At 36.8% G+C, this 19,158-nt stretch overlaps 1 protein-coding gene across 5 annotated transcripts in view; it reads left to right on the top strand.

The window, feature by feature from the left end:
* Positions 1–19,158, top strand: part of IFT74 (intraflagellar transport 74) — a 74,595-nt gene that overhangs the window by 44,100 nt on the left and 11,337 nt on the right. For all 5 annotated transcript variants that reach the window (XM_081152402.1, XM_081152400.1, XM_081152401.1 and 2 more), the window contains 3 exons: positions 7,897–7,950; positions 9,481–9,578; positions 10,624–10,750. In XM_081152402.1, the coding sequence (XP_081008528.1) occupies positions 7,897–7,950; positions 9,481–9,578; positions 10,624–10,750 (279 nt within the window). The remainder of the gene's footprint in view (positions 1–7,896; positions 7,951–9,480; positions 9,579–10,623; positions 10,751–19,158) is intronic.

Genomic DNA, 19,158 nt, shown 5'->3' on the forward strand with positions numbered 1-19,158 from the left:
GTGGTATCATTTTAAATACAAACCCTTTTACCTCAGGGCTTACTTATAACACATAGCTGAGTAATTTGTTTTTGATAAGGTAACTTGACTAAGAAAGTTTTTATTCGCAGCACAAGTTAATACTTGAGTGTTTATATATCTCCTATTGAAGGTCCCTCACAGTAAATGTTTCTTGGTCCACTGAAATCAGGCCCTTGCTTACCCTTCACTATTTTACATTAAATTCTATAAAGAACATTGTTGTTATTTTACAGCATGACAAAATCTTTTATGGAACCGGAGCACAAACAAGTGCTCGGTCTTCTGCAGAGTTCCCTTAGCCTTCTGAAAGTGGGTTGGGTCTCAGCTTTACCCAGTGCTGGCTTGTATTTAGGCTTTCTACCATTTGTCCATCTGCTTCCAGCTTCCAAAATGTATTACTGTTGTTTCCTCTTCTATTTTCCTCATTGCTGGGAGTTTTACCTTTAAAAGTTCTTTATTCTATAGTTTTAGTGGAGCTTGGCGGAAGGGAGGAAGTGGGATTAATAGATGTGCATGTTCAGCCTGCCATCTTTATCAGGAAATTACTGGTTATAAACTTCATTTACCCAGAATTTCTTAAAGAGTTGTAATCACCTTGAATGTACTTTATTTTGTATGTGTGTGTTTGTGTGTAGGGGTGTTGCCTCAAATGAATATTTTCATGTGCTTTCATTAACTGTGCAATTAGCCTCAGCATGTAGGAGGTTACCCCTTCCTGCTTTTTAAAAACTTTTCTTTAATTGATTGTGAAAGACTCCAATTAATTTTTTTAAATTCTGTACTTTTTATATGTGAATCTGGTATATACTTAATGTGAAAAATTTAAGCAGTACAAAAGTATACAAAGTAAAAAGTTATCTCTTTTCTTCTCAAATTCATTCCAGTCTTCAGAGGTAATCATTTTTTACAGTTTAATGTTTAGCCTTTTAGACTTTTTTCTATACATCTGTAAGCATATATTTTAAAAATATATATAATACTATATAGTTCTTCTAAGCTTAAGTTTTTCATTTAGTTATGTGTAATGTACATTCTTCCATATGAGGATGTATATGCTTCCTTCTAAAAAGTATAGCATAGTGGCTTTAAAAACATGGTGCCTACCACGTACTTTCAACTGTTAGCTGCCGTCATCATTGCTGTAAGATAGTATTTGCTGTATCCACATTGATATTTAGGTGGTTTCTCATTTTTCACTACCAACAGCAGTGCTGCAGTAAATAACCTTGTTACATACAAGGTTATTTGTTAACGTGCACATTTCTGATGTGTAGATAAGATGTACAAATTGCCAGTTTGAAAACAGTCACAGGGATATCAAGTCCAGCATTGGGAATATAGTCAGTATTCTATAATAACTATGTATGGTGTCTGATGGGTACTAGACTTACCAGAATGTTTACTTCTTAAATTATATAAATGTCTAATCACTAGGTTTTATACCCGAGACTAATATAATATTGTATATCAACTGCAATTGAAAAATTTTTAATTGTTTTTAATTTCTAGAAGTGAAAGTTTGAATAGAATGTTACTTATGTTCACAATTTTGATTGTTTTTGCAAATTTATTTCCAGAAAAGTTGTACCATTCTATACAATCATCAGCAGTATGTGAAAGTGCTTCCTTACCAGTGCTAGTTGTTTTAAATTTCTTAGTTTTTGTCAGTCAAGATAATATACACTTTTCGACAATTTCCTGTTCTCAGAGGCCTGGATTTTGTGGTACTACCATGATCCACAAGGTGGGGCTAATTTTCTGGATGTCTACATACTGCGCCGACGTTTGACAAATAGTTAAAAAGAATATAGTCACATACATCCCCAAGAAGGATTTTTGGGTGTTATTACTTACTACAAATTATTCCCTCATTTTTAGAGTACTTATGCTCAGAGTTCCAAGGCCTAGGTTAGAAGCTTTAATTCTTTGGGTGTTTTTTTTTTCAGGTAAAATGGAATTTATAAAGACAGAATAGCTTTATTTTAGAGCACAGGTTCTACAACCAGAATGCCTGGATTCAAATCTTGGCTGTGCTGTTTTACTGGCTGATTTTGGAATTGCTACTTGACCTTTTATGTATCTTAGTTTCCTCATCTATACAGTGGAGATAAATACAGTAGCTATATAACTCTTAGGGTTGCTGTGAGAATTAGATAATGGAGTGTGTGTGTGTATGACTCAGAATAACTTTCCTGGTGACTTTCCCAAAACATATTTTGGAAAGTATTTTCCCATTAACATTTCCCCCAGGACATACAAAATGATCTACTTAATTTCAGTGTGGCTTATCTCCTGGTATCTGAGATTTCAAATGGCATATACTCATTGCTATTCTAGTTTCTCGGTATATGTTTAATAAAGAAGAATGGATCGTTGCTTATTGTCCAATTTGGAGATTGATTAAACTACACTTTATGTCTTTCATTAGAATGATGGTATTGTTTCTAGGCCAGTATCAGCATCATCTGAAACTTATTAGAAATAAAAACTATTGGTCTCCACCCCAGACCTACTAAATGTGAAACCCTGGGGATAGGGCTTAGCAATTTGTGTTTCAACAAATCTTCCTGATGATTCTAATGCATGCTAAAGTTTGATAATCACTGCTTTAGGCAGTAGCTAAAACTTTATGTTGTGTTTAATACATGCCAAGGACTCATTATGTTACCTGATATTATTGACATTACTCTGCTGAAACAACTTCTACATAGTCCTTTTTTTTTTCTTTAAAATTTTGAGGGTTTTAGCAGTAATTTAACTTTTACATATTTAGAGAATTATTATATATTTTAAAGTGGCTCCAGTATGTAGAAATAGAATGATCAGATCTTACCTGCATAGCTGTAGAGAAACTTTCCTGATAAAATTTAAAACATTTTGTAGAGAATGTATGATTGGTAAGTTGGGTTAAACCTAAAGGCAAAAGTTACTTTAAAACAATTAATTTATATGTACTCATTTAAACATACCAGTCTAATAGTAGTTGATAAACTAGTTTATTATTTACTGCTATAATGATCTGTGAAAAGTAGGTGGGAGAGAGAGACAATGTAAAGGGATGGAATTTCACAGGACCTCAAAACTAATTAAAATTAAAGTAGGAGTGGGGGAGGAGGAAGTGTCCTGACTTGCTAAACTATGTGAAAATGTTAGAGGGGACTCAGGTAACAGTTCAATATGAATTAGTGTGATATAGCCTCTAAAACAACTGAACTCCTAGATTGCATTAACAGAAAGATGAATATGTAAACTATGGGAATTGATAGTCTCCTTGGAATCCTAATTTTCTTGGCATCATATTTAAAAGTGATAAAGAAGAACTGGAACTCACTGAGTAGAGTGAACAGAATGATAAAGAGAATGAAACCATGCTACGTAAGGAGCACTCAAAGGTACTGGGAGACTTAGCTTTCCTCAGACGGACCCCAAGGGCTGGAAAGGAAAGAACCTGGATGTGTAAAAGTCCCTTGGGGTTTATTCTTGCCCTACCTCTCTAATTTTATTTGCTTTCTGCTCCCCTTTCACCTCCAAAATCAGTAGGCCTGCCAAGTTGGGGGTTTTGAGGCCAGGGGAATCACTAGCATGTGCCTTCTTTGGGTGTTGATGAGGAAAGAAGTTTGGGGTAGCTACCTGTTCTGGAAAATGGCAATCAGACCTTTTCTAGGGTCAGAACTACTTCTCAGAGTATAAGAGTAAAGATAGCTCTGTAAGCCCTGAGTTAAGAGAGCATCATTTGATGGCAGAAAGTAAAAGAATCAGATGAACACACTGACAGTGAGGACAAAGGTGGTTGTGGTGGTACTAAGCCCCTTGGTAGTGCAAGAGGAGTGTGTCTCCCTTACTCTGCTGGCTGGCTAGCAGTATCAAAAAGCAGTAGTTTCTTTTCTGCAGTATTCCAGCTCTTTTGTAGCAGCTTATTCCCATTTTTTCTTTCCTCCCTCTAAAGGAAAAAGGCCAGTATTTATAGTGTAAATTTTGAGGTACTTGTCAGTAGTGTATACATTTCTTGAAGGAAAATATATTATGTGTCTCTGTAATTTCTACATTACCTATTAAAGTGCCTTGCTGATATGATACTTTCTTTGTAAAAACCACCCGAATTCTAGCTGCCATAGAATTTTATACATACCCTAGTTACAGCACTTACATTGCATTGTAACTTTTTATTTTTGAACACTTAATAGATTGTAGGCCCTTCTAGCATAGACTAGTAGCTGTCTTGTTCATTTTTATATCTGTAGCACTTGTTACAGTATCTGGCACTAGTAGGTGCTCAGTAAATTTGGAATATATTATATACAACCATGATCACATCAAGTGCTCAGAATTTGAGGATAGCTCTGAAATCACCCTGTGTCCCTTTCCTCTCTTTATTCTTGATTTTACTACCCTAGACCCTTTGCTTTGCCCCTCCAGTAGGATATACTGATCAGCTTCCTTGTATCTATGATCTTGTCCTCTCCTGTGATTGCAAATCTAAGGATAGATTTGGTAATTCCCCTACTTTAGGACTGCCCACATCAGTACATTGCCTTTCACAAGCCCCTCGCATACTAATCCTCCAACTGAGAAATCACGAAATAGTGCTGTTCACTAGTGCCCTGACCTCTCGTCTTAACAACAGTGATATGGGAGGAGGTTTTATGAAGCTTGGGAATCTGCTAAGATGTATGGGAACTCTGCCCTATCTAATCCAGCTGGCAGCTGTATAGCTGGAGACGTTGCACAGATAGGTCTGCCAGCTCAAGTTGATGGCAACTAGGAGCATGGATTTGAGGGGAGCAGAAGAGAGGAATCTCCCAGGTTTCTGACTTGTATGATAAGTGTATGGTGAAGGACTTCCAAATGCAATAGGGAAAACAGAGGGATGCGGACTGTGAGGGGGAAGACTGATGAGTTTCATTATGGATATACTAGTATTAAGATGTCCTAAAAGGTATCCGGATGAATATATGTAGTAAGCAATTGGATAAAACAATCTGAAAATTCGGGAAAAGGTCAAATTTGAGAGTTCTTAAACCACAAGAATAAGTGGGATTTCCTTGGGTATGATATAGCATTAGAAGTCAGTTAACATCAGAACTCAGAATTTAAATAAGAAAAAAAGAGAACTCCATAAAGAAAAGACGGAGAAGGAATTATCAAAGACTAAGAAAATCCAGAAAAGCTGCCCCAACAAAAAACATAAGGAAAAAAGTTGAAAGGAGGCTGGATGTATCAATAGTGTCAAATATTGCAGATTAAGATAAGAGTTGGAAACTGCCCCTTGGATTTGATAATTAAATGAGGCATATAATCTTATTGAGAACAATTTCATTTGAATGGCAGACGGCAACGCCTCATTGTGATGTCTAGAGTTATAGCAAGATGAAGAACTGGAAACAACATGTGTAGGAGATTCTCTTAACTTTAGAAGATGAAAGATAAGATAAATTAAATTCCTGTAAAGCCTAGGTTGCAGGCCTACTCCTAATCCCTTAATACCTGACTAATCTCTCAAGAGTGCAACTTCTCAGCCACAACAAGTAACTAGGACTTTCTTAGAAACCTAGGCCATGGCAGGTTCAGCACATACTAACTTTCCTGCTACTTCTCAGAGGTTATATAACATTTACATACACATCACCCTTCTATGAGGGTATTCCAAATCACGTGTGCTACAAACACTAATTCTTTCTCTTTGTTTTCCACTCAAAATACATTGCCATGGGTAAGTGAAGGGTGACATTTTTATAGAACTAATCTTAACTTGTCTACAAAAAAACTTAATCACTTATAAAGTTTGTCATTAATAACAAAATTTCTCTTTCCTTCCCCTCACAATTAGTTATGCTGCATCAGTATGCTCTGAGACCATCTAACTTTTTGAACTGAGTAGTAGTTCAGAAAGTGATTATGCATTCAAAGCTGTAGCTTGAGTGAACCCAGTGTTCCCTGTTGGTTCTCGTGTTCCCTAGCTAGGAATTCATAACCTGGGTATTTACTCTCCTTAGACAGTAGCTTTCACTTTCAACTTTTTGCTACCAGAACTGTTTGGGGGCCTTGACAAGATTTTCTGTGTATCAGGGCTATCTTCAATGAGCTTGGGGAAAATATTTTCTGACAAAGAAAAAAAGCTGTTTGCTGACCCAGGTTTCTGACTTCACCTTCACCTTTGTGTACTCATAACTCACTTCCTACTGAGCAAGTCTATAGACAAGTGGAAGCCCATGCCTCCATGTAATTAGCAGTCTACCCGATTATCTTCCTCTACCCCCTAACTTTATTGTTGTTATAGCCAGTACTTGAAAAAGTGTGTAACTTATAGGAGGACACATGGCACACAGGCTAACCATTGGGGCTTTGTCTCTGGACCCTGCTGGCTCCCTCACTTTCTTTGAACTCTCCTTCCTGCAGCCCGTCTAGATACTGGCTGCTTATTAGGGACCCCCTTAGGAATCTCTAGCCCGTTATTCCCTCCACCCTTGCTGGCCATCATCCTAATAAGCTTCCGTAGTCTCCCCAAAATGAAGCAAAGACTAATTTACTCTGCGTACTCACCTGGGGCCCTGGGAAGCAGGGCTGCAGCTCCCTCCCTAGTCCAAGAAAATACCATGTGCCTCCAAAACTCAGTTTTGGTTACACTGAAAATCCTGTTGTCATAAAGTAATTATGATCCACCTCTGCTAATGATCCCTTTATTCAGCCAAAGGGTCAGATTTAATCCTGCTGTCTGGCCCTCAGATTTTTGCCCTTTTAGACATGTCTTTTACATATATTAAATGAAACTTGTCCAAAACTGTTGTAAGCAACTTCTTCAACTTGCTGCTTCTCTTTTCAATTAATACTGCCACCATGTCCTCAGTTACCCAAGTAGAAACCTGAGAGTGATGTTTTACTCCTCTCTGTTAAACCCTCACCAGAATCCATTGTCTGGCTCTTAAACATCTCAAACAAATATTCACAACCTTACATCCTAGTTTGCCACCACTCTACTCCAGGCAACCTTCATCTGTCACCCAGATTACTGTGAAAACCTCCTAACTGGTTTTATTACCTCCATCTTAGATTTTTCATAAATGCAAACTGGCCATTTTATTCCCCGGCTTAAAATTCTTCAGTAATTTTACCATTGTCCTTGGAAGAAAGTCAAAACTTTTATAATATGTGTCTTATAAGATGTCTTATAACCTACCTCATTTTTGTGCCACTTTTTCACCTACATTCTCTGCCTCAGCCATACTAATCTTTTAGTGTTGTGCTGTCATATTCATCCTTACCTTCAAATTTCTGTACTTGTAATGCTTTAACTTTTAAATTAATCTTCTACTTTTCACCAGGTAACTCATTCATTTATTCTTTATAATGAAGCCTAAATGTTACTTTAGAGAAAATTTTCCTGAGTCCCTCAACTAAATTAGTTGTCCTTGCTGTGTCTATAGTACCTTTTATTTTTTGTACCACAGCACTTAGTACATTTTAATTTTAATTATTTGTTAAGTACCTAGACTTTAAGCTCTGTGGGAGTGGTAACCCTGCTATCTTGCTTGCTGATGTGAGCTATTCTAATATGGAATGAACTTTCTTGGAAGCTTATGTTTCCCATCATCAGTAGTATTCATGTGTAGGCTGGATAGCTCCAAGTTGGGACTGAAATAGAGAACCATTGGAAGGCCTTTAAGTCCTTTCCAATCAGGAGATTTCTTTTTCCAAATAGTAAACATACAAATATAGCTGTTTTAAAAGATTCTGTAAGTCAATGTATAAGAATTACAGTGAAAATACTGAATATTCAATGACTACTAATGACATATGGAGCACCTAAAAGATATTTCTAATTTAGAGCATTGTATTTGGAGTTTTTGAAATTAATGTTATATTTTGTATCTCTCATAGGTGAAATGAACCAGAAGTACAAAGAGCTAAAAAAAAGGGAGGAAAATATGGACAGTAAGTGGTAGTTTTATAGACATGAAAATATATTTTCGGGTAACTTCATTTGTACCAAGTCAGAGCTTTCATTTTGGGAAGATATAATGGCTAATAAATGCAAAAGTGTGGATATTCAAAGCATTTGTCTTGAAGAATTAAGTAAATATCTAGCATAGTTAGGGGATAGGTAGAGAATTCTAAAAGGTGTGTACTTGTATATGTCTGTGTATGAGTGTATGTTAGGGATAGATTTTAAATCCAGCATTTATTTATAGTTTGTATAGAGAGTCTATAGACCACTTACTGATTCAATGTTGAATATTTCTTTTACATGCTTCACTATGTTCACCTTTAATATCTTTCACCATTTTTTTTTAGCTTTTATACTATTTATTTATTGTTGCTTGGTTCTATCAATAACTGAAATTTTAGTAGCCTTCGGTTGTAGCCTCTCTTCACTTTTAAAAAAATCTTGACTTTGTAGATTGATCTTCACTTAAACTTATACTGTAAATTTAGAAAGTTTTCAAATTGACATGTATTATCAATTCCTGGTTTCTTTCTTAAAGTATCATTTTGCTAGACCTATAAAATCTGAAGTTTTATAGGTCTGATATCAATAGTTACCTTCATAGAAACATGCTATAAAGCAGTAATTGCCAACTCTGATTTCATAATATCCCGGCCCTGCCGGTGTGGCTCAGTGGTTGAGCATCTACCTATGATCCAGGAGGTCGTGGTTCTATTCCCTGTCAGGGCACATGCCTGGGTTGTGGCTCGATCCTCAGTAGGGGGCATGCAGGAGGCAGCAAATCAATGACTCATCATTGCTGTATCTCCCTCTCTCCCTCTCCCTCTCCCTGAAATCAATAAAGACATATGCAAAACAAAAAGAAACAAACCAAAAAAATCCAATATCCTGAGATTTCTTTAAAATCTCAGCAAGAACGAAAAATTACATAAAAATTAATTTATTGTATGCTAACAAATTATTTTTAACTATAAGTTTTTATTTTTGGAAGATCCATAGAAAGTAAAAAAGAGCAAATTGTATACTGGTTCTATATTAGGCAAGAGAAAGGATGATTTCTTAGAATATTTATAATCTGAATAAATTATTAAACTTATTTAGTTGAAGTTAATGCAGCATTATAAGTAAAATACTAATTTTCAGATAATATAGGTAATCAGTAATATTTTCAGAAGTAAAGTTAGTGGCTAATTATAGATGTTAATAATTGTAGATGTATCATGGAGATCCTATGTATAAACACAGGTTTTTTCCTGATCTTTTTTTAAATCAACTGTTACTTCTGGGCTTACATAAATTTTTAGTTTACTTGTATCTTATAAGGTCAAAACAATAAAGCTTTAAAATTTGAATGTATGTAGAGATATTCTTATTCAGTAATCACCCTTGGGTTAGTAAAATATTAAACATTAATAGTTTAAAATTTGTTTTGAATTTCTACTCTTAAGACCTACAAATCAGAGTTTGTATGGTGTTAATAACAATAGTCACCTCTCATCATATTTCTCAATTGGCAGCTTTTATTGAGACTTTTGAGGAAACTAAAACTCAGGAACTGGAACGGAAGGCACAGATAGAAGCCAACATTGTTGCACTTTTGGAGCACAGTAGTCGGGTAAGTACCATGTACCTGTCCTGGTGTCCTCATTATTTTTACTGTGATTACCTCTTCCAATGTGACTCAAAAAATGCAGTGGTTTACTATTAAATTTGCTCATTTAAACTGTTTCTTTAAAATTCTCTCACTTGTTATTTTATTTCCTTAAGCTATTAATTTTTGTTTTTCTAGCAAAATTCATCTCATTGGTTGGATTATGGGGAAAAGGGTGACATATATATCAATATTATATATATGTATATGATATCAATATTCAGCATTAAGTGAGAGACTAATTCAGAGTAATTATTAACATTTTCTTCCATTGTTAATTTTTTTTAAATATATCTTTTTTTGATTTCAGAAAGAGGAAGGGAGAGGGAGAGAGATATAGAAACATCAGTGATGAGAGAGTCATTGATTGGCTGCCTCCTGCATGCCCCCAACTGGGATGGAACCCACACCTGGGCTTGTGCCCTGACCAGGAATCGAACCGAGATCTCCTGGATCCTAGGTTGATGCTCAACCGCTGAGCCACGCCTAGCCGGGCCCATTGTTAATTTATTTGAACTTTTAGAAGTAGCATTTGCACAAATATATTCTATTTTGGAAGATATTAATATATGTTTTTAAAATATATTCTTACACTGTAATTTGTATTATAAATGGAAGGAATTCTGTTCTTGTAAGAGTATGAGATATCTGAGTATCTTGATTCACTATAACATGTTTATTGAGCAACTAATGATGTGTGGTACCATGGGAGGAGAAATGCATGGTTTCATTTCAGTATTCTTAGTTTTTAAGATTTGAATCAGTTCCTAAAATAGTGTTGTTTAAAAATATTTTGTTTAAATTCTGAATTTTAATTTAGCCTGCCCTTTTTGAGAAAACCGGACTTGAATCTCACTGTATTCTTCTATGAAACATATATAATGAATGATGTATTTCAAAAAAGAACACCCATTCAAAACATCAAATCCTTTAGCAGTGTTTTCTAAGAGTTTTATTGAAGAGTTAAATCTGTGAAATGTTTTTCATTTTTATTTCTCTGCAAATACAGAATATAAATCGTATGAAACAGATATCCTCTATCACCAATCAAGAGCTGAAGATAATGCAGGATGATCTCAATTTTAAATCTACTGAAATGCAGAAATCACAAAGTACAGCTAGGAATTTGACTTCAGGTGAGAAAACAACCTAGATTTTTAAAACCTTGTTGTGTGTTTTTTTTCTTCAGTAACAAATTAGAACTTTTAAAATCTACTAATATTATTCTCTTTGATTTTTTTAAAAAAGACTGAGGATATAATTTATGAGTGCCTATTGCTCCAGTCATTTATAGTCTCAGAATTTTGTGTGACTTTTCACATCAACTTAATAGTATTTCATTGGATAGTCTCATTCATTTAACATTTATTAAAAACTCTATGCCTGTGCTATAACTTGGATATTCCCAGATTTAAAAAAAAAAAAAATCCTTTCTGTTTCCTCAAGGAACTTTCAACCTAGTGGAATGACAAGTAAACAATTAAAATATAATGAAATAGTGCTATGATAGAAGCAAAGGAGCAATGGAATTACATACATAGGGCTCATGTCCACCTCAGTCTTGGGTAGTTAGGAGAGGTATCCTAGAGGAGGTAATGTTTTAATTATAATTAGTTTTAGCCATGATGATTAATGTGAGAATAGAGCAGCACCGTCCAACAGCAATGTAATGCCAGCCACACATATAATTTTAAATTTCCTAGAAGCCATGTTAAAAAAGTAAAAAGAGACAGATGAATTTTAATAATATATTTTATTTAACCCAGTGTGTCTAAAATATGATCATTTTAACATGTAATCAATATAAAAATGGATCAATTAAACTTTACAGTCATAGCCCATCTAACTTTGGATTAGACACATTCAGATGCTCAAAAGCCATGTGGCTAGTGGCTGTCATTTGGATAGTATAGGCAGAGATTAGAAACAGATATACAAAATTGAGCTTAAAGAGCCTAGGATAAAGTCATGTAAAAATTTGCATGGAATCTCTGAGTTTTGAACTAGTAGATTCTAACTACAGGTGTTCTTTATGCTAACACATGCGGTAAATTTGAATTAGCTGTTTTGGTCTACTTGGAATTCCTCTGGTAGTGAAATCATGGGGAATGAAACAATACTTGCTAACTTAAAAATGTTGAAAGGTTTGTGAAATATGATAATGGATCCATAATATACATTTATCTGAAATCCCAAAATCTAAAAAGCCCTTGGCAGCAAAACCGAATCTTACCTGAACTAACATGAGGCTATTTATAGTCTTTAATTATCCTACCACTTGTGACTGTTCATACTTTTTGCTGCAGCAATGTTCATGTACTTGATGACAGATGCTGCCTCAGATGCTGTGAGAGTTATATAATAATCAATACATGCACTATATTACTTTTCTGAAATCAGAAGGATTCTGCATTCTAAAACACAAACTGCCTAGGAGTTATATTTCAGGGATTATGCACCTAAAAATACACACCAAATGTTATTAATATACAGTTGAATTTAGATTGATGATATAAGTGGACAATTGTTGTTCTGCACATTTAAGTATATTATATCTGCCCAGATTTGTTTAGAGTTTGTTTGCCATAGTTTTATTTGTATATTTGAATTATATGCAAAACACTAGAGGAGGAAATTCTAATTTTGATTATTACCTACTATTGGTTTGATGACAAGTGTTTTATAATTGTTAAATGTAAAATTTACCATCTTAACCATTTTTAAGTGTACAGTAGAGTGACGTTAACTATATACACATTGTTGTGCAACAGGTCTCTAGAACTTTTTCATCTTTGCAGACCTGAAATTTACACCTCTTGACATTGGTTAATAAAATTATATAGGTTTCAGGTATACAACTTTAGAATACATTACCTGTATCTTGTATTGTGTGTTTACCAACCCAAGTCAAGTCTCCTTCCCTCACCATTTACCCTCCTTTACCCTCTTCTGCCTCCCCCTATGCCCCTTGGCTCTGGAAATCACCAGACTGTTGTCTGTGTCCATGAGTCTTTTTTTTTCCTTTGCTGAATCCCTTCACCCTTCACACTTAGCCCCCAACCTCCTCCCCTCTGACAGCTGTCAGTCTGTTTTCTGTGTCTGTCAGTCTTTCTCCACTTTGTTAGTTTATTTTGTTCATTAGATTCCACATATAAGTGAAATCATATGGTACTTGTCTTCTCTGACTGGCTTATTTCACTTACCATAATACACTCCAGGTCCATCCATGCTATCCCAAAAGGTAAGATTTCCTATTTCTTTATAGCTGAGTAGTATTCCATTGCGTAAATGTACCACAAATTTTTTATTTATTTATCTTTATTGTTGAAAGTATTACAGGTGTCCCATTTCTCCCCACTTGACCCTTTCCAACAGCTTCTGCCCCCACCCCAGGCCTTCAGCCCATTATTGTCTGTGTCCATGGGTTATGCATATATGCATCTAAATTCTTTGGTTAATCTCTTCCTGCTCTCTATCCCCCTTCCATCTTCCCTCTGAGATACTACAGTCTGTTTCATGCTTCATAGTCTCTGGGTCTAATTTGTCAGTTTCTTTTGTTCATTAGCTTTCTCTTAAAAAGACCCTTTAACATTTTATGTAGTACTGGTTTGGTGGTGATGAACTCCTTTAGCTTTTTCTTATCTGTGAAGCTCTTTATCTGACAATTCTAAATGATAGCTTTGCTGGGTAGAGTAATCTTGGTTGTAGGTCTTTGCTTTTCATCATTTTGAATATTTCTTGCCACTCCCTTCTGGCCTGCAAAATTTCAGTTGAGAAATCAGCTGACGGTTATATGGATGGATGCTCTCTTGTAGGTAACTGGCTACTTTTCTCTTGCTGCTTTTAAGATTCTCTCTTTGTCTTTAACCTTTTGCATTTTAATTATGATGTGGGCCTTGGTGTGGGCCTCTTTGGGTTCCTCTTCTTTGGGACTCTGTGCTTCCTGGACTCGTAAGTCTACTTCTTTCACCAGGTAGGGGAAGCTTTCTGTCATTTTTTCGAAGAGGTTTTCAATCTCTTGCTCTCTTTCTTCTCCTTCTGGCATGCCCATAATGCAAATGTTGAGCCGCTTGAAGTTGTCCCAGAGACTCCTTATACTATATTCATATTTCTGGATTCTTTTTTCTTTTTGCTCTTCTCATTGGATGTTTTTTGATTCCTCATAATCCAACTTGCTGATTTGATTCTCGGCATCCTCTACTGTTGATTCCCTGTAAATTATTCTTCATTTCAGTTAGTGTAGACTTCATTTCTGACTGGTTCTCTTTTATGTCATTGATGATCTCACTAATTTCCTTAAAAGTCTTACTAAGATCCTTGACATTTTCATTAAGTTCCTTGAGCATCCTTATAACCATTGTTTTGAACTCTGCATTGAGTAGCTTGCTTGGTTCCATTTCATTTAGTTCTTTTTCTGGAGATTTCTTCTGTTCATTCTTTTGTGACATATTTCTTTGCCTCCACATTTTGGCTGCTTCCTGGTGTTTGTTTCTATGTATTAGGTAGAGCTGCTCTGTCTCTTGGAATTGGTAGAGTGGCTTTGTGTAGTAGGTGTCCTGTAGGGCTCAGTAGCTCAGTCTCCCCAGTCACCTGAGCTGGGCATTCCAGGTGCTCCCCTGTGTGGGCTGTGTGCACTGTCCTGTTGTAGTTGAGCTTTGGTTGCTGTTGATGTCACTGGGAGGAATTGACTCCCACGCCAATCGGCTGTGAGGACCAGCTGCAGCTGAAGAGCTGCTGTATTGGAGACTCCCCTATGGAGCAGGATTTATTTCAGTGGAGCTTTGGTGTTCATCAAGTCTGTCCCTTGTGTGTGTCACTTGTGGATGTGGTAGGGCTTTAATCCAGTGTGGTCAAAGCTGAACACCAGGTGCACTGTCTCTGGAGCCTCACGTGAGATGCAAAGTCAGCCTTTGCCTGTGCCCTGCCCAGGGCCCCCCAGCGTAGGCTACACAGCAATCCATAGATGGCTGCTACTTTTGCTGGGCTTGGAGGTATCCAGGAGAGGCCAAGCTATGAATCAATGCAGGCTGCCACTAGTTCCAGGCGTGGGGCCACTTATCGAGAGGTATGGGGCACGCTGAGGCCAGCTCTGCTTGTTTGAGAGATTTTAGGAAAGTCCTAAGCCTGAGGCAAGAGAGGCCACTTGCATAGAAAAGCTACTGGAAATGGCTTGGATGAGCTTGCAAGTAGGGAGGGGTGGGGTCTCCAGAAATCACCAGGGCGGGGGCGGGGAGAGATGTGAGTCAGGTTGATGGAGATTCAGAGAAGATGCCTGCCTGCTGGCTCTGTGGGAAGAGGGTTCTTCAAAGGAGTAATGGCCTCTGTCATCTCTTTTGTCTGGGAGAAAGCTGCCCTTCCAGCTCTCACTCTGATTCCAAGCAAATCAGTTCCTCCCTGAATGTCCCAGGTTCCTTCCAAGCTGCTTCCCAGTGCTGGGGCTCAGAGCAAGTACGTCTGAGTAAGTCTGTGTGCTGGCCCTTTAAGAGGATTTGCCTGGACTCCAGCAGCCTCAGCCTCCCTCAACCTCAGTCCCCGCTGGTTTTTACAGCCCGAAGTTGTGGGGACTTCTCTTCCCAGCACTGGAACCTTGGGCTGGGGGGCAGATATGGGGCAGGGTCCCCTCATTCCTCCAGGAAACCTCCACCGCCGAGATATCCCTCCTGGTTTCAAACCGCTGCACTCAGGTCCCAGGTTTCCACGATTCTGCCTGATTCTGCCCTGTGTTTTCACCCCTCATACTGTCTCAGTGTGTTTCTTATTTAATTCCCTAGTTGTAGGACTTCTGTTCAGCTAGATTTCAGGAGGTTCTGAATGATTGTTCTCTTCAGTTGTAATTTTGATGTGGTTGTGGGAAGCAGCAGGTACCTGTGCCACCGTCTTGTTGTCTCTCCTGTAGCACGGATTTTTATCCACTCATCTACTGATGGGCACTTGGACTGCATCCAAATCTTGGCTATTTTAAATAACACTACAGTGAACATAGTGGTGCATATATTCTTTCAAATTAGTGTTTTGGGTTTCTTTGGATATATTCCCAGAAGTGGAATAGCTGGGTCATAAGGCATTTCCATTTTTCATTTTATGAGGTTAACTTCATTCTGCTTTTCACAGTGCCAACACCAGTCTGCATTCCTACTAACAGTGCACAAGGGGTTTCTTTTCTCTACATCCTTCCCAATGCTTGTTGTTTGTCAATTTATTGATGATAGCCATTCTGACAGGTGTGAGATGACATCTCATTGTGGTTTTAATTTGTATTTCTCTGATGATTAGTGATGATGAGCATCTTTTCATATGTCTCTTGGCCATCTATATGTCTTCTTTGAAGAAATGTCTATTCAGGTCCTTTGCCCATTTCTTAATTGGATTGTTTGTTTTTTTGGTGTTAAATTATATAAGTTCCTTATAAATTTTGGACATTAAACTCTTATTAGATGAATTGGGGAATATGTTCTCCCATTCAGTGGGTTGTCTTTTTATTTTGTTGATGATTTCTTTTGCTGTGCAAAAACTTTTTAGTTTGATGAAGTCACATTTCTTTGTTTTTTCTTTTGTTTCCCTTGTTCGAGGAGATATATCAGAAAAAATATGTCTACGAAAAATGTCTAAGATAAGAGATTTGCAAGGCCCACCCCAGAGATGACTTTCATGAGTGGCTTAGTGGGTATCTCTCGGGCTTCACCCCTATTTCTATCACATAAAGCTTCATTCTCACATATGCATGTCTGCCTGCTATCATCACATGTATATGGTCTGACAGGTAGTATCCTGGATCCAGATGGTTGGTCCACATGTGTCATGTAAGAGAACTCATGAGGGAACACTTGTACATTGTTAGTGGGAATGCAGATTGGAACAGCCACTGTGGAAAACAGTGTGGAATTTCCTCATAAAATTAAAAATTAAACTGCCTCAGGACTCAGTGAGTCCACTTCTTGGAATATACTTAAAGAAACCCGAAATACTAATTCAAAAGAATATATGCATCCTTATGTTCATTGCAGCGTTATTTACAAAAGCCAAGATTTGGACACAGCCCAAGTGCCCATCAGTAGACGAGTGGATAAAAAACCTGCTGTACATTTACACCATGGACTACTACTGGGCTTTAAAAAAGAAGAAAATCTTAGTTTTTGCAACAGCATGATGGACCTGGAGAGTATTATGCTAAGTAAAATAAGCCAGTAAGAGAAAGACAAGTACCATATGATTTCACTTATATGTGTAATCTAATGAACAAAATAAACTAACAAAATAGAAACTAACTCATAGATACAGAAAACACTGACAGCTGTCAGAGTGGGGAGGGTGTTTGGGTGCTGAGTGTAAAAGGTGAAAGTATTAAGCAAAAAAAAAAAAACACCCTCAGAAACACAACAATATGGTGATTCCCAGATTCCCAGAGGGCAAGCGGTGTGAGGGAATGTAGAAGAAAGTAAAGGGGGTACAAATGGTGACGGACAGAGGCTCGACTTTGGGTGGTGAACACTCAATACAATACACAGATGATGTAGTATAGAATTGTACATCTGAAACACATTATTTTATAACCAGTGTCACTGTAATAAATTCAGTGAAAGGTTTTTTAAAGTTTGAGAAACACTGGTGTAATTCATGAATGAAGAGGCAAGGTATATCAGTAATAGTTTTTATTTATATTTTTGGAAAGGAAACTCCAGGGAATAAACAAATGCACTGATGGCAGAATATTAGAGAAGCATTTTCCCAGGTCAGAGCGGTCCTTCTGAGGGTTGCTGCTGTGTACACACTGCCGGGTAAACTTTGCCGCCTCTCCGCGTATCAGAAGGAACTCGTCTGCATCCTCTTCCTGTCTCTTCCTCACAGGAGCTTAGCTTTTCATGGGGACCTGCTGTGAAAGGAAGATAAACTTTACCCTATACCAACCAACCATTTTCTCCCTTTCGCTAGGAAAAGCAGTTTGTTTAGCTCCTAAATGTATTTCCCTAATATATCTTTACATTAAACTTGTAGTTAGATTTACATAACTGTTTTCACCCAACAGTCAAAATATACAAGTTAAGTACATTTCCTATTCAGAGCATTGAAACCATAAGCCTAAATGACTTGTTCAGCACTTTAATTCTCATCTGAACTATTTTCAACCTTAGAGACACAAATCCAACTAAACAAAACCGTGTTAACAACATTTAAGTCCATATACATATATATGTTTTTAATAATATATGTCAGTATGGTTGAGTCTTAAGACTCTTAAAAGGACAAAAAATGTTCAGTTTAGTTATACCAACTTAAAACAAACTTGATTGCTAAGAGCCTTCTTTCTTACTTTTTTTACTATTTGTAATTTTACATTCTGTGATAATTGTTATGCCTGTAATTAGAGTCAACCAATTCTTGGATTGATTTTTATTATAATGTCACCTTCCCAGTATATTTTAATCAATAATCTTATTGGTTTATTAGGTAGAAGAGAAAGGTTTTATAGCAGCTTTGCATTTGATTTTTTAATTAGAGAATCTGTACAGATAACAAAACTTATTTGCAAATAAATTTTGGTAAATCTTTTATGAAGAAACCAACCAACTTACTCATTACCTACCCACATATTAGGGAGACATAGGAGACTGCCAAACTCTTTGTACAGACATACCTTGCTTTATTGTGTTTTGCTTTACTGCACTTCACAGATACTAGGACATCTAGGCAGGGTACTCTACCGTCACAGATATTATGACTCACTGAAGTCACAGGTGATGGTTAACTTTTTTTAGTAATAAAATATATATTTTTAAAATTTTATTTATTTTCAATCATCACCTGAGGATATTTTTTCCATTGCTTTCAGAGAGAGAGAGAAACATCTACGTGAGAGACACATAGATTGGTTGCCTCCTGCACCTGCCCTGCCCTGGGCCAGGGATCAAACCTGCAACTGAAGTATATGCCCTTGGCTGGAATCAAACCTGGGACCCTTCAGTCTGTGGGCCACTCCTCTAACCACTGAGCCAAACTGGCTAGGGCATTAATAAAATATTTTTAAGGTACGTACATTGTTTTTATAGACATAATGCTATTGTACACTTAATAGACTATAGTATAGTGTAAATATAACTTTTATATGTACTGAGAAACCAAAAAGTTGTGTGATTCACTTTATGATATTTACTTTATTGCAGTGATCTGGAACCAAACATGTAATATCTCAAAGGTATGCCTGTATAAATTCTACCCAAATTCTGATCTGACTATTGAGCTACTTTTAAATTGGGTAGACTTTAGGGGACCTAGGAAAAAGTAGCAGCTAGAAATTGAAAGACCTGATACAGAGATTTCAGATGCTTCCCATTCCAAAGGAGAAAAGTTTAGAGTTTTAGTTCAGTGAACTTTATTGCTCATTTATAATACAAGTCATTCTCGAAAGGAGCAGTAGAGCCTCTACAACCTATCATTTAAGATGTCCATTATACTGCCTGGCTGGTGTTACTCAATGGTTGAGTATCAACCCATGAACCAAGAAGTCACCGGTTTGATTCCTGGTCAGGGGACATGCCCAGGTTGTAGG

The sequence above is a fragment of the Miniopterus schreibersii genome, assembly GCF_964146895.1.
Source record: "Miniopterus schreibersii genome assembly, chromosome: 11".
NCBI lineage: Eukaryota > Metazoa > Chordata > Mammalia > Chiroptera > Miniopteridae > Miniopterus > Miniopterus schreibersii.